The sequence below is a fragment of the Rhineura floridana genome, chromosome 6, assembly GCF_030035675.1.
Source record: "Rhineura floridana isolate rRhiFlo1 chromosome 6, rRhiFlo1.hap2, whole genome shotgun sequence".
NCBI lineage: Eukaryota > Metazoa > Chordata > Lepidosauria > Squamata > Rhineuridae > Rhineura > Rhineura floridana.
The window spans coordinates 153,957,727-153,974,158 of record NC_084485.1 but is presented as its reverse complement, the minus strand read 5'-3'; the positions used below and the strand labels follow the sequence as shown (position 1 = coordinate 153,974,158).

General features: G+C 46.0%; 1 protein-coding gene across 7 annotated transcripts in view; it reads right to left on the bottom strand.

Annotated features, from left to right (window-relative positions):
* BRINP2 (BMP/retinoic acid inducible neural specific 2) overlaps positions 1-16,432 on the bottom strand; it is a 165,966-nt gene that overhangs the window by 7,743 nt on the left and 141,791 nt on the right. For all 7 annotated transcript variants that reach the window (XM_061634189.1, XM_061634184.1, XM_061634191.1 and 4 more), the window contains exons 5-6: positions 10,446-10,551; positions 5,255-5,491 (exon numbers count right to left, since the gene is read on the bottom strand). In XM_061634189.1, the coding sequence (XP_061490173.1) occupies positions 5,255-5,491; positions 10,446-10,551 (343 nt within the window). The remainder of the gene's footprint in view (positions 1-5,254; positions 5,492-10,445; positions 10,552-16,432) is intronic.

Below are 16,432 nucleotides of genomic sequence, written 5' to 3'. Positions count from 1 at the left end.
GGAGGGAGCAGGATTGCAGCCTTAGAAAGTGGCCCAGTTGTACAAACGTTGTTGGACTCCCAAGGTTCCAACTTTTTCACTCTCACCCGTTCTGCAAAAGAGGCTGTGAAGGGCAAATGTTGACAAGGATTAAAAGAAGAGCTTCCTTTATTCAACACATTTCACAAATTTGAAATTACTGAATCTAACCTCCATAAATATTTTCCTTTTGAAATTCTAGATTTCTAATAAAACTGCAAATTCTAATAAAATACCAAATGCCAAAAAACTGAGTCTGTATGAATTTGGGCATTGTTACAGCAACACAATCTACAACCAAGTATCACTGCCCAATTCAGACTGAGTCTGGGCAGAATTTTTAAACTGCTGACACTTTGGGCAGAACTTTCAGGGACAAAAATACCTCTACTCCTTCACGTTTTGGGGAGGGGGAGGAAACTCACTAGAGCTTCCTCACAGTTCCTGTAAGCTGATGGCTGTCATCCTTTCCCTCCAAAGGTAGTGATGAGAGCCATCAGCTGATCAGAGTTGTGAAGAAGCTCCAGTGAGTTCCATCTGCACCCCAAAACTGGGCACGTAACCCCCAGAAACTGTCAACATGCCCCTCCCAATTTTGTGGCCTAGAATTCTTAGGCTCAATTTTGGGACCATAAAGTCAGCACAGTGCTAAATTCAGGCATTCTTCTCAAAATATTTTAAACTCTGACATCAAATTCATTTCTAGGAATGTAATATTAGCATAGACTCGGAGCCTGGCTGCACATTACATACATTATCTCAAATTAAATCACATGTGAGCCAGGGTCTGACTGACAACTGAGAATTCTGGAGCTCCCATGGAGACCAGTAGAGGAGGCGGGAGGTGATTGCAGACATACTGAGAAGCAGGAGCCACTGGCCACCGTTGCTCAGCCTCCACTCAGTTTGCTTCTCTTTCAGCTGCAAAGAGAGCCTAGGGGTTCAAAGGGGGAGGATGGGCAGTTCATATACACAGGATGGCAGCCTTACTCTCTAACCATTCAGCAATAGTTCAATAACTGCTTGGTTACAATTAAGATTTATTGAATGTGACATCCTGTATCAGATGGTAGGAAGGAAAGAATTCAATAGATACATTTTTTTAAAAAGAACACCACCTTGACATTCTTTGGAAATTCAGACAGCACTGGGAAATAAATTACTGGAAAAACCATTTTAGTTGGGTAAAGGTGATTGAATACGAATCTAACATTTTGTGTCTTGTTTAGGAGCTGTGATATTCACATTTGTTTTATAAACTCCATAAGTTTCCTATATTTGATGTAATTGTATTGACTACCTTTCTTTTTAGATGAACATATTTAAAATGAATAAAAATGTCTTCATCCCACCCCAAGTATGTGCAATTGAACTTATTCTTCTCCCTCTGTTATCCTTTTCCTCCATCTCACTCTGCAGCTTCCTCCTGTGTTGAATTTTAGATTGTTTTATTGTTACTCTGTAAAACACCATGTACAATTATGGCACTATATAAACAAAAGAAAATACTAGATAAAATATTTTTTAAAAAAACGAAAGTAGAAATTAAAGTTCAAATGATGTTAAAATTCACCTCCAATCATACCACAAATTAATGTCCTAAATGTGTAAGAAATACATGAACAAGTGAAGCCTTCTGTAAGGCTTCACCCATCCAAAATGGTGAGTTGCCCGCTGTCTTTCTGTATGACGTACTGTACCGGTCTTTCCTCCTTCCATTCCGCCTCTGTTTGGGAAAACACTGAACTGCATATGTAGTGAACAAGGATTGTTACTATAGCCATTGCCATTTTCAGGAAAATGTTAGCCTATCAAAATTATTATTATTATTATTATTAATTACTACTACTACAGTAGGGCCCTGCTTTACAGCGCTTTGCTTTATGGCGCCTTGCTAATGCAGCGGTCTCAATTAGATGCAATTAGACTAAAGCCCCACTCACACAGCGCTTGTTCCGCTTTTACAGTGGTTTTCGGGCGTCGCGCGCTATTCTATTCAATGAGTTCTGCTTTTCAGCGGCTTTCGCTTTTCAGCAGGGGTCTGGAACGTAACCTGCTGTATGAGTGGGGCCCTACTGTAGTAGTAGTAGTAGTAGCAGTAGATTTATATCCCACCCTTCCTCCCAGCAGGAGCCCAGGGCAGCAAAAATGGAGATTGAAAATGTCCCTCAATGGCTGGAATGATTATGACCTCACCTTCTGTTCCCCCAGCTATTCTGTCAGGTTTCACTCTTTTTTCATGTCTTTTTATAGCTTTTCTGTTATCTGTCAGACCTCAAAACCCTGCCAGTCCTTAAGATGAGCAAGTTGAATTATTTTGGAAGGGAAGGAGATGGAGCTCTTGTTAATGAGCTGGACCTTCACTGTCTCTCTCCTGCCTTTACCTGATTGAGTTTCAAAATATAAAGCACAAGACATACCAATAAATTCAAATAGAACAAAAACCAACAATTTGACTAAATAAAATCAATATTTCAAAACAAACAATCTATTTTAAATTCATACCCACAAAGCAAAAAAGAAAGCATGCTAACAGACAATAAAGTTCCAAGTGCTCCTGTTGCTACACTCCAAGGGGCCTCAGCAGCTTGGCTTAGATACAGTTCAGAGGGGAGGGGTCCTCTCACCAGGCTAGGTGGCTCACAGCTGGCTTCCTCTTCTCTCCTCCAGAGGAGACTAAGAGCAGCCAAAGGGAAATGTTGGGGAGGGCAAGGATGGCAAGTCCTCTTCCGCCGTCTCCTAGAAGTTCAGCTTGCTGGTGCAGGTCTTCTTGCATTTATTGATCACTCTGCTGTCACATTTTTGCAGGCTACAAAGTCTTCCAGTCACACAGTGGACCTGGATGCTGTTCCTTGCCTTCTGTTCTTCATCACTTCATTCCCTCCCAGGGTCCCGAAGGATAGGGAAAGACAGAGTTCCTCTCTGTGTCCCCCTTCTGGACCTCAAAAGGCATACTGTGTCAAGGAAAGACTTTTGTGGCTGATGAAGTGACAGCAGATCTGTCAGGACAGAGACAAAGGGCTTATCCAAACGGAGCGGGATAATCCACGGTTTCCATATTCTGTTTGTCATCTGATAGTCCTCACTTTGCCTTTTAGTTCGCTCTTTCCCAATTAAAAAAAACGCTTTTTTGCACCTGCACACGCAGCGGTAAGACCCCTACATTCTTTTTGCTTTTTCCAAGTTCCTCCTCTAAAACCTCCCCCTATCAACCAATTTCTCAGCAAAAAAATTACGTATGCTCCTCTCCCCCTTTGCAACGAAGCACAATATGGCTGTAAAGGAGTTCTCGCCTCAGAAGGAAAGGCTGCTGGTCAGTTTCACGCCTGCCTTGTTTGTATTTGTGATATTATGTTTAAATGAATGTATGCTTTTCTGCCTTTATTGATATTTAAGGAGATACACATGCTGGCAATTGCACTTATTTCTCCAAAAAAGCAAGAAACATGTCACTCCCCTTTCTCCCTTTCCTTCCCACAGAGAACGAAATTGACAAAGCTTTCCGGAGCAGGCTTGAAACCGACCAGCAGCCCTTTTCTTGTTTGTATTTGCGATATTACACTTAAACCAATGTATGCTTTTCTGATTTGAAGCAAAAACCCCAGCAAGTAGAATGAAATTGACAAAGCTTTCCGGAGGCAGGCTGAAACCGACCACCACCCCTTTCTCACTTGCTGTGCATTGCAGATCTCACCCAGAGAGGCCGCCCAGTTTGCAGGCTGGCAAAGAATAAAATGCATCTGCGCAGTAGTTGCAGACCCCCCCCAACACCCCACCATTGCGATGATTGGTTCAATTTTCCCGGGCTTATTCTCGCACATGCGCAAAAGTGCAGATACGTGATTGGCTGGAATGAGGAGAAGGGGCAAGGGGAAATGCCCAAGAACAGCCCATCAGCTGTAAAGTCTGCGGTATTGCATCCTAACTCCTGAAGGCACAGCGGATGATTCCCGATTTTAAACAGCAAATCGCATTTTTGCCGGTATTGCAAGGAGTGGATTTAACCCGCAAAAATGCGTAACAGCGCGAGACGTCATTTGGACGACCGAAAAATAATGAACAGACATAACGGGCATGTCACACATTTTGCAGTCGTCTGGATGAGCCCAAAGTCTAGTCAGTAGCTGAAAGAAAAGAGTCTCCATCTTCCTTGAAACACTTCCATTTGCTCACCTTAAGGGCCTGACAGGTGGCATTAGAGCTTTTAAAAAGGCAGAAAGAAGAAGAAAATCCCAAGCTAGAAACTTTCTCAGTGGTAACTAAGGAAACAAGGTGGTGATGTCATAATCCCATCAGCCAACAGTGTTTCTTCCCCCAGGTTTGTGTATACGTGTGTGTCTCTCTCTCACACACACAGACCTTGATATGGTTTATATTTTTGGTGTTGATTTATTAGTTATATGTTAAAGCTGTTCTCAATAGTTTTTATCTGTAATATGATTATGAACTCTTTTTTTAATAAAACTGTCCATGCTGAAAATATGCAGGACTGATTTTTTTCAAAGCTATCCTGGGGAGAGAAAAAGGTATATTTGTATTGAACACATTAATGACACATTTAAACCAGCCCCACTGCTCTAAAAAAAGTCACATCTGTCTATCTGTGTTCATCTAAACTCAATGTTTCGGAAAATCCACTGTTGTGAATTTACATCAAGAAGCCCTTGGAGCCATGGGTTCACTTAGTGGACCTCCTGAATCCCTCTATGAACCACTGAAGCCCTCTGTGAACCACTGGCGGCTCCCTAGCTGACTCTTCTTACAAAACATGGGTTCTAGCTTGCCAGTGAGCTTTATGCTCAGACCTCCTTAAAAGAGGCTCCCAAAATTGCTTCCAGTTCCTCCTACTGTCTTTCCCCCTACACAGATGTTTATTTTCAAGCTTACCTCCATCACCACACCACTCAGCCATCCTTTGCTTTCCCACTTTTTCCTAGTCTCCTCTGGTTCGGCTGTATTCTGTAGCACTCCGAGCAAAATGCCTCCCCAGCTCCCGATGCCTGCCCTTTAGTAGGGGCCAGTGCACTGGCTGGAGTATCACAAAACCTACCTTCACTGTCACTTCCTCCTTCTGGTCCATCCATGTTCTATTGGGCAATTCACAAGAGAGATGTGGCAGCAAATGGCTCCTGGCTCCAGCTGTCTCTCACCTTCCTTCTTTGTTGAGTGGCGTGGAGTGGACATTGGAAATCCACCTCAATCACTCACCCATCACAACCACATTTCCAAAACTCACCTGATTCCTGAAACTGTTGATTGTGATTCTCCCATACTTCCTGGATCTGAAGAAGGTTATGTTCCATAGCCTGAATGTCAGCCTCAGGACAGTTACATTGTGGGAAATTAAACCCACACTGGCACCAACAGTCATTCTCTCGGCAGATCAGCTCCCCCTCTGAATTGCAGGTGATATAGCTCAGGGCAGCAGCCACAAAGCGTTCATGCAAGTACTCAGGAAGCAGTGCTTGCAGGCCTGCAAAAAGTAGGCAGAGATATTACAGGTCTCAGTTCAGTTCTATGTGCAAAAGGGAAAAACAGGTACGATAGAAACCAAAGAGCTGCACTTACTTCCCTAACAGATTTTTTTGACCAACCCAATTGAGTTTCCATTTTGACAAATTTGTAGGGCAGTACAATATCTCAGAGAGGAGGTCAGGTCTCCTGCTCCCCTGGTGCATTCACTATAGCTGCCCAATTTCCCTGCTTTTTAAAGTTTGATAGAAATAGCTGTGGGCTATAGGTACATTCTTAAACCGCAAGGTTTTTTGCCTATTAGTGAATTTCTCTGCTTTTTAATCCAGGAGGTAAGAAATGGGATCCTGTGCAAGGTTGCTGAGAATGGATTGATCATTTGCATGCTTATTGAGTTCAGTGGGATTTACCCCCTACAATTATACTTAGGATAGGTGAAACTGACCACAGGGGATGGGGAGGGGGGAGGAGGAGGAGAAGGGAGGGGAGGAAGAGCAGAGGGCAGGAGGGGGAGGGGATCAGGCAGGAGGGGGAGGGGAGCAGGCAGGAGGGAGAGGGGAGGAGAAGGACAGGTTTGATCATTGGCATGTTTATTGAGTTCAGTGGGATTTACTCGCGTGCAATCATGCTTAGGATTGGTAAAACTGACCGGGGGAGGGAGTGGGGGCTAGAATGGACAGGGGAGGAGGAAGGGGAGGGGTAGGAGGGGGGAGCAGGAGATTGGAAGGGGATAGGGATGGGGAGGGAGGGGCAAAGGAAGGGAGAGGGAAGGGACAAGAGGGAGGGGATAGGAGGGAGAAGGGAGGATAGGTTTGATCATCTGCATACTTTTTGAGTTCAGTGGGATTTATTTCTGTGCAATCATGTTTGAAAAAGGAAATGGACAGCCTTCAAGTTGATCCCGACTTATGGCAACCCTATGAATAGGGTTTTCATGGTAAACAGTATTCAGAAGTGGTTTTACCACAGCACAGTGGGGAGGAGAGTCTGGCTGGGAGTCCAGAGTCTGTGAGTTCAAATCCCCACTCATGTCTCCTGGGTGTCAAGGGCCAGCTAAAGATCACCCCCACAGTGAGTGGCTCAGGGGTTATGGGCCCTGCCACCTGTGCAGCCGTGGGTAAGCTGCATAGTCCCAAGGAGCCCAGTTGCTCCTTAGTTGGCAGTTGCGGACAAGGAAGGGGCTGGCTTGTGCAGCTGTGGCAAGCTGAGCAGGCTCTAGCCAGCTGGGGAGGACTAGCCTCAGAGGGAGGCAATGGTAAGCCCTCTCTGAATGCTGCTTACCATGAAAACCCTATTCATTGGATAGCCATAAGTCAGGATCAACTTGAAGGCAGTCCATTTCCATTTTCCTCTGAGGCTGAGAGGCAGTGACTGGCCCAAGGTCACCCAGTCAGCTTCATGGCTGTGTGGGGATTCAAACCCTGGTCTCCCAGGTCATAGTCCAAGACTGACTGAGGGGAGGGGCAGAGAGGGGAGGGGGAGGGGAGGAGATTGGGTGGGTGGGCACTGGGCAGAGGGGAAGCCCCTTTCCAAAGGAATACTTTGTGAACAGTATGATTGCTTTTCAGCATTTCCCCCACCTTTTTATTCTACAGCAGGCACATGTAGCCTCCCACCCAAATTTAAAGCAAAGCTATCCTTGGCTACATTCACACCAGACTGTTATTTCACTTTGGACAGTCATGGCTTCTCTCAAAGAATCCTGAGAAGTGTAGTTAGTGAAGGATGCTGAGAGTTGCTGAGAGTTGCTAGGAGATGCCCTGTTCCCCTCACAGATCTTCAATCAGAGTGGCTGACTGTTAAACCAGTCTGGCCACTGGAGCTCTCTCAGTGGAATAGGAGTCTCCTCTCAGCACCCTTCAGAAACTACACTTCCCAGGATTCTTTGGGGGAAGCCAGGACTGTCTCAAGTGAAATCAAAGTCTGGTGTGGGTGTGGCCCCCTGATTAGGCAAGCCCAGCAGCTGTGAGTCTGGCTTTTAGAACACTGACAGTTGGTCCTTACTGAGCATGCCCGACACTATCATTCAGTTCAACGCAAATTTTCTTAAATTAATTAAAAATCAGCCAGGCATTTTTTTAACTTTTAAACTGCAGAAGATGAAGGTCAGAGTATGGAGCAAGGTGATTAACATTATTACAGGTACTCTGTGAACATGGCTGATTTTTAATGAATTTCAACAGATTATAAGAACTCTGACAGAAAAAAGCCCAAAAGGGATCTGTTTTTTTTTTCTCTTTTTAGACTGTGAACTCTATATTCTCTCTGACTGTTTCGTGTATTGCCATGAAAATTGAGAGGGTTGTTAAGCAAGCGTTTCTGAGTTCAGGACTATAAATTTTGTAAAGTTTTGTTTTGAAATGAGCTTATGGGCAGCATCAGAATGACATGGGGGGTATTTTCAATTTAACATTGCGGAATGTGAAAAATCCACACCGGCTATGGTATACAGCCACTCTTGTGGCTGTATAATACAAAAACACACATCTGTATGTACACATGCTGTGTTTAGTGTGAATTGCCTGAAGCATGTGCATCCAGGTGTAATCCCCAGCAGCTCTAGCTAAAAAGGGCCTCAGGTAATCGTACTGGGAAGGGCCTTTACCTGAGAATGCTACTTTCAACAGAAATAGACAAAACTGGACTACATGGAACAATGATCTGGCTCATTATAACTGAAGTTCTGGGCTTTTTCTCCCCTGTTCTACTTAAGGGAAGAAGGCCAGCTGGCAATGAGGTAGGCTCCTCCTCTGGAACTGGGAGTGCAGTCTCCTTTATTTGAGTCTGCATAAGGAAGTTGTTTCCTCTTGATCCTCCCCAGATATTGCTGCTAAAGAGGCACTTGCACCAAAATGAAATCAACAAACTGGTACCACCAGCAATGAAGAAACATAATCCATTAAAGAACTAAACAAAAAACTCTACACTGTGCCATCATCTCCAAGAAGGAATTTTTAGATACAGAGAAATTGAAGCAGATAGAGAGAAATAGGGTGGAAAGCCTCAAGAATAGCAGTGACTCTCTCCACCAAATTTTTGGAAACAAAATATTGTGGAGCTATCTAGGGTGGGTCTAGTTGTCAACCTTTCCTCAAGAAAAACAGAATGCACAGGGCAAGAATTTCTGTTTCTCCTCTCAAGGGAAGGAGGACAGACAGCTGTGGGATGCCAAGAAACAGTAACTCCTAGAGTGGGCCAACTGCTTACGGGTTGATGATGTTTCATCTATGACTGAAAAACTATGTGGAAGACTCATTGTCCAAAGGCTGCCTCATCTGAGGCAGAGATTTATCTTGGCAATCTGTGTCTAAAAATCCATGGGAAGGTTTTGCAGAGGTCCAGCTTGAAACTTTGCCCAAGGAAAGGCATCTAAGTATGATACTATCATCCCTAGAAGCTTCACCCAGGACTGGGGATTAGTTCTGAAGATCCAGTGTGAGAGGCCAGGGGACTTGCCAAATTCTGTTATTCAGGGGAGAGGAGTACTCAGTCCATTGCAGTGTTGAAAATCACTTCCAAATGGTAAAGTGGTAGGGATGGGAGTCAGAGACTTTTCTTCTTATTAAGAATTTGTGATGATGAAAGATGGATATGGTCATTTCTATGTCCTTCCAACACTGATCCTGAGATAGTGCACCAGCAGGCCATCCACTTATGAACAGATATGAGTTCCCCTCTGTGACATTAGGATCACTAATATCACTAAGATCTCAGTGAAAACCCTGGGAGCTGATGAGAAGATAAAAGAAAGGATATAGAATCGGTATCATTGATCCCCATAGATTCACCAAGTTTACCTGATTTTAAGTCCAAAAATGTTCAAGACTCCCTGTTTTTATTTTATTTCTTTTAGTGCAGTAAAAAAACAAGGAGAAAACTCCCTCACACCCTTTTTTGCCAGTGTGGAGACAAGATCTATGGCAATGATATTCAGCTTGTGTAGGATTAGTTGGAGATCCTCTGGTATTCAGTGGGATTGCTGGATATGAGTACTGGAGAAAAATGGTGGCATAGCCCTTGGAAACTGAATACAGGGCATACTAGTCATTGATAGTATCAAAACTGATTGGCAAACTGTCTTGCATCAAAAAGGGAGACTATCAAGCATTATGACATCTCCTGGCAACCCCACTGGAGGACATGATCCAGGGTGTCTAGTGAAGCATCTGCTAGGAAGATACTTCATTGCTGCAGAGAGGGAACCTTTCTGAGGATGTCTTTGGCTTCTCTGTTGAGGCCAGCCTAGACTAACATGTCACTGTGAAAGCAGCTTAGAAAGACAAAGAGGTTATGACTGATACTCAGAGGGCCATGGCCAAGACTCCAAAACTGCTGCATAAGGTGGACTCTGTTCTCTGTTCTGACTTCTGATCCAGCAGGAGTTTTTCTGCAACAGAAAGAAACTATCCTTTTGAGGTGAGGGGGTATATATTTTGGAAATGGCCAATTCTTTCATGATAAGAAGAGTCTGCGGGAACAGGCCAAAGGCCCACATAGTCCATCATCCTGCTCCCACAGTGGCCACCTGGAATCCTATAGGAAGCCTGCAAGCAGGAGATGAACACAACAGCACTTTCTCCACCTGTGATTCCTAGTAACTGGCAGTCAGAGGCATACTGCTTCTGACAATGGAGGTAGAACATTCCTGTATGAAATCTCTCTTGGGCCAGGAAACAATTCCAACCACTGTAGCTGGGATCAAGCCTTCAGTCGGAAAGAAAAGCCACTGATCTAATTCACTTCCCCATTCTAAGGCCTTTTGCTATACAGCTGCTTAGGAAAGTACGCTTGTAAGCCAGGAGTACTCTGAAGCAAGCAACACACTGTATTAAATGCATTTAACTTCTTTTTTGCAACAATATATTAGGATTGCACTTTCTACCTTGTACACAATTTAGCATCAAATGACTAATGCAGGCATACCTCCAGGCAGGTGGAAGGAGAAAAATTCTTACCAAGTAGCTGAACTTTGTTCTCGGGGCTCTGGACAAGAACAGAGCTCACGGAATCCAGGTTGTCATAGTTACTGCAGCCAAGTGGCCCAGTCCTGGTTTCAGTGACCTGAGCAAGGGAAGAGTGCAGCTTGATCATAAACTACTGAAGTGAAAGGACAAAAGGTTGCTTGTCCATCCTCAACATACCTGCTCGGAACTGGACAGTGGCGTAGGTTATGTTTTAATGATGGAGTTCAAGACTGGAGCCCTTTCCCAATATCCTCTTCAAAAACACCCTTCCAAAGCTGCTTTTCTCTTAGCAGAGGAAAAGGTATGGGGACCCCATGTATTTTCTCCTGAAGGTAGGAATGCACCATGGTGGGGGAGGTTGATTTTGATTAGAAAAACAGCTGGCAGGAAAAGTGTAAAGTATCCCCTGCTCTGATCAAATTCAGACACACACATCCTGACTACGTTAAAGTGTTTTAAAAAAACAAAATGCTCCTGCGTCACATCTGTTTTGGTCCTTACAACATTGAGAGTGAAACATAAACCCTCCATCCAAGTGCTCCAAGAGAATGTGCTCTTCATTGACTTGGAGCATGAGCAGGACTTCACCTTCTCCATCTTTAGTAGCAATCTCTGATGCCACAAAGAAGGGGATGCTCAGACAGACACACATACACACCCAAGTTTTGAGAGGGGGAAAAATATCTAGCTCCATCAGCACAAGCCTTGGAGTTAGATCAGGGAGAGGAGTCAGATGAGGATGAGGTCCCTGGGGGCGTTGAAGGAGGGGGGACCTTTCGCACATGCCAACCCACCCACGCAGGAATCCCCACCCAGCACTTCAACCGCTTCCCCGCCAACCAGCTTCCCGCTCCCTGAGGTTGCGCCATCACCTAGCAAAGCCCTGCTGTCAGATGGGCCATTGGAGGCTTGCCCCTCCTCACCCCATTCAAGAAGGCACAAGAAGAGGGACTTTCAGAGGGTGGAACTTCACAGGAGCTGTCGATTATGGGCAAAGACCTTCCCTACTTAAGCAGGTGCCCACCCAGGCTCTAGTGCTGAGTCAACTCTCCCCACACGCTGCAGAGACTGATTAGGTAGACTAGTGGGAGTGCAGAGGGCTTCACGCGGAAGGAGGGTGCTGTATCATTATAATGCTATGTATGTGCCCCCTGGGGATGTGAGAGCCAAGGTCCTGCATCAGTGTCATGACTCCCCCACTGCTGAGCACTTTGGAATCTTTAAAACCTTGCAATTAGTCACCAGGGAGTTTTGGTGCCCCGGATGAAGTGAGAGGTGGAGCACTATGTCTAGTCCTGCCCCACCTGTGCCAGAGCCAAACATGTCATGGGATGGCCAGCAGGACTCTTAGAGCCACTCCCTACACCCCAGGGTCTTTGGCAGATGGCAACTATGGACTTCATCACTGACCTCCCCTCCTCTCAGGGGAAGACAACAGTGCTGTTGGTAGGGGATGCTTTTACTAAAATGGCTCATTTCATTCTGTGCTCGGGACTTCCAAATGCACAAGAGATGGCTCAACTGTATGTGCAGCACGCTTACCATTTGCACGGTCTCCCAGACAGTTCAGTTTCTGACTGAGGCCCGCAATTTACGGCTTGGTTTTGGCGTGCTTTGTGGCAACTCCTGCAGAGTGAACTGAGACTGTCGTCTCATCACCCGCAAATGGATGGTCAGACTGAGAAAGTGAATGCCACATTGGAGCAATATCTCATTGCTATGTCAACTACCAGCAAGACAACTGGGTGTCCTTTTTGCCCTTAGAGGAATTTGCTTACAACAATGCAGTGCACGCTACCACGCAACAGACCCTGTTCTGTGCCAACCTGGGATACCACCCTTGAGCCTTTGCCACCCCACTTGTCAGCCCCGTCGTTCCGGCAGCTGAGGACTTTGTGCAAGAGCTCCAGGCGATGCAGCAGTTGTTGAAGGAACAGTTAGAGAGGGCAAAGGTGGACTATAAGAGAGTTACAGATCAACATCAACAGGAGGGGCCCGAAATCCACGTGGGAGACAGGGTGTGGCTGTCCACGCGTTATCTGCCTACATGGGCGCGCTGCCATAAACTGGAAGACTGAAAGGTGGGTCCCTTTGAAGTTGAGGCTCAGATCAATCCAGTGGTTTTTCGTCTGAGGTTGCCTTCTTCCCTCAAGATACATCCAATGTTCCATTGCTCCCAACTTACCCTGGAGCATCCTCCTGATCCCCACAGAATGCCAGAGGTGCCTCCGCCCCCCATAGCGGTGAATGGACAAGAGGAATGTGAAGTGGAGCAGATTTTGGACTCGTGGAAATACAGAGGGTGGCTTCAGTACTTGATCCACTGGAAGGGGTACAATCAGATGGAGCGTTCATGGGAATCAGCTGATGACGTCCATGCACCGGATTCAGTGAGAGAGTTCCATGTTGCCTACCCGAACAAGCCCAAGTCCAGGGGGTGGAGGCAGATGGTGCATGGAGAGGGGATGATGTTGCACCCCAGGCGCAAGGGGAGATAGATCAGGGAGAGGAGTCAGATGAGGATGAGGTCCCTGGGGGCACTGAAAGAGGGGGGATTCTGCCAGCCCGCAGACTTCCTTGGCCAACACCGCCATTGAGGCAGGTCCTGCCCCGGCCTGAGCCATTGGGAAGCGACCCTTCGCACATGTCAACCCCACCCACGCAGGAATCCCCGCCCGCCACTTCAAATGCTTCCCTGCCAACCAGCTTCCCGCTCCCTGAGGTTGCGCCATCACCTAGTGAAGCTCCATTGTCAGATGGGCTGTCGGAGGCTTGTCCCCCCTCACCCCATGTGAGAAGGCACAAGAAGGGGGACTTTCAGAGGGTGAAACTTAGGAGGAGCTGTCATTTACAGGTGAAGACCTTCCCTACTTAAGCAGGTGCTCACCCAGGCTCTAGTGCTGAGTCAACTCTCCCCACACGCTGCAGAGACTGATTAAGTAGACAAGTTAGGGAAAGTAGTGAGTCAGAGTAGACAGGTTTATGAAGCGCACTGGTTTGGATGTAACCATCACACAAATAAAATGAGAATTAAATCACACCTTGGCTCCATCTCATGTCTCGGACTCTGGGCGGGTCAGCCTTAGGCTTCAGATGGAAGACAATCATACAGTCTTTAGAAGCCTTTCCACCTGTATATTGAAACTGCTATCTATTTAGCCTGGCTTGTAATGATTTAAATTTTCATATGGTGCGAGTCTACACATTTTACCCACAGAACTGGGTATAACAGAACTGCAATGAAGCAAAGTGTGGTGGCAGATTCTGGATGCCATTAAGAAGGTAGATTGGGAGACAGATAAATCTTTTCCACTGGGCACAATCCACCAGGAATGTCTCCTGGGCAAGCCTCATCAAAATGAATGAGAGAAGCACCAGAAGTGTATAGAATCATAGAGTTGGAAGGGGCCTTGTAGGCCATCAAGTCCAACCCCCTGCTCACAGCAGGAAATCCACAGCTAGAGCATCTCCCGCAGATAGCTGTCCAGCCTCTGCTTGAAGACATCCAGCGAAGGGGATCCCACCACCTCCCTAGGCAGTCGGTTCCATTGCCGAACCGCCCTTACTGTCAAGAAGTTCCTTCTAATGTCCAATCTGAATCTACGCTCCTGCAACTTAAAACCATTAGACCTAGTCCTACCCTCTGGGGCAGCAGAGAACAAATCTGTACCCTCCTCTATGTGACAGCCCTTCAGGTACTTAAAGAGTGCAATCACGTCACCCCTCAGCCTTCTCTTCACCAGACTGAACATGCCAAGTTCCTTCAACCTTTCCTCATAAGACTTGTTCTCCATACCGGCTATCATCCTCGTCGCCCTCTTCTGAACCCGCTCTAACTTGTCTATATCTTTCTTGCACAGCTTGCATTCATTTCAACGAGGCTTGCAGATAAAAAATGTGTAGTGGATTGTACCCCATGTTAAACTAGCATGAGGGTGGGGAGGGGATATTTGGGTTTTCTACACAGCACACCAAAACATTACAAAATTACCCTAATCATCCTCAAATCTTCAAAAAGGGGAGGGGTGTATATAAACATAAATCCAACAAAGAATGACATGAAATGCAATGAAGCAAAAGAGAGCTTTGGAACAGCGAAGGTTGAGGGTCTGTCCTGAAAGCAAGGGCAATGCAGTCCAAGCCTATGACAATGTAAGAGGCCACTTTGCTTCTAAAAAGGGTGCATAATTGTGCAGTAATTGGCCTGTTGACAGAGAACAGACCTGCCTCTAGCCACCGCCCTTCCATAAAAGCTCAGCATCATTAGCATGGCCAATTTTCCATAAATAGCACAAAGGCGCCAATTGTGGCCTGACTCCCTGCTTGCTGCCCCTCCTGTTTCCTTGGCAGGGGGGAGTCGAACAGGAGAGGGGAAGGCAGACGAAAGCAATAGGTTTATAATTGCAGAGCTGGGTAGCAGATCTCAGGGATGGCAGCCTTGCTTAAGCAACCTGCAAATTAAAATCCAGGCATATGGAGAAGGCTGATGGGAAAAGTAAAATAAAATCAGAGTTGTTGCAAAAAAGGAAATGGAACAGGAAAGGAAGCATATTTTCTGGTTCTGAATCTGACTGCTGTGGTACATTGTGGGGGGAAGGGGAGCTGGGATCCTGCAACAACATAAAACATTCTCCAAGGTACATGTGGTTGAAAAGGAAATCAGGGAGTGGGGCTGGGAACGGGCTATCTTAGGGGGAGCTACCACCTGGCAGAATGGACAGGCCCGGGCTAGACTGATGAACTGTCTGACAGGCCGGGCATCAACACTTGATATCCTATGGCATTTGCTGGGGTGACAATGCCTCAAGTCCGGACACCCTGCCCTTAGGTTTTTTTGTATTTCTGCAAATCCTGGGGTTCCTCCAACCATGCTGATATCTCCATCTCATGGGTGGATGGTGCCATTTTGGCTACATAAGGATCCACACCCAGAGAAAGAATTCACTATTAGGATATCTCCCATTTCCCAACATTCTGTCGCACGATAAAGTGACCAAATAACCAAATACAGAATGAAGGTACATAGAAAAAGGCAGGCTTGATTCTCAAGACCTGGAGTCACCAGGAGCAGAGAGCAGGTTTAGTCCCTACTACCCTTTTACTTTCCTCCATATAAGTGAATGGTAACAATTTCACAGCAGGGGCAAAACCTGCCACATCCCTAACACAGGATCACCTGCCCTGATTGACAGGGAACCTTCAAGCGAGCAAGATGTTTTTCTGTGAATCCTCCAAGGGTTCTTGCAGTATATAACTTGCCCCTCACACACACACACACACTCATCATAAAGATGGACGTTTTGCTACTATATATACTATAAAACAGAGCTTGGAAAAGTTACTTTTTTTGAACTACAACTCCCATCAGCCCCAGCCAGCATGGCCACTGGATTGGGCTGATGGGAGTTGTAGTTCAAAAAAAGTAACTTTTCCAAGCTCTGCTATAACATATGTACTGGCCAGTTTCAAATGTTCTCTCTCTGTCATACTCACAAGCCATACTCATATTGAGCGCTGTGGTAACACACACACACACACACACACACACACACACACACACACAGACACATTTGCCATCCCAGTTTCAAGCAGCAAAAATGGGAAGGGCAAGATTTTGGCAATTTTTCAGTGAAACGTTGGGTGGGGCATTGATCAGCAGTGCAGGTTTTTTTCCTTCATGGTGTCAGAGCTCCTCCACAGCCGCCATCATTTCTCCCCCACCACCACCACCACCACCGCATGCTCTGGATATAACAGTGTTCCAGGGCATTTTAGGGGGAAATGATGGCTGCCATAAAAAAACCTGCATCTACCGGCAAAAGTTGCCATCCCTCCCACGCTCAACAAACAAAACTATCTCATGACTGAGTGTCATTCTGAGGTGCTTTCCAGATGAAGAAATGGCAGGTGCTGGGCAGTGAGACAACCTCCACTCTTTGAGGGTCTCTTTGAAGGGCGAAGTCTGGCTGAAAGATAAA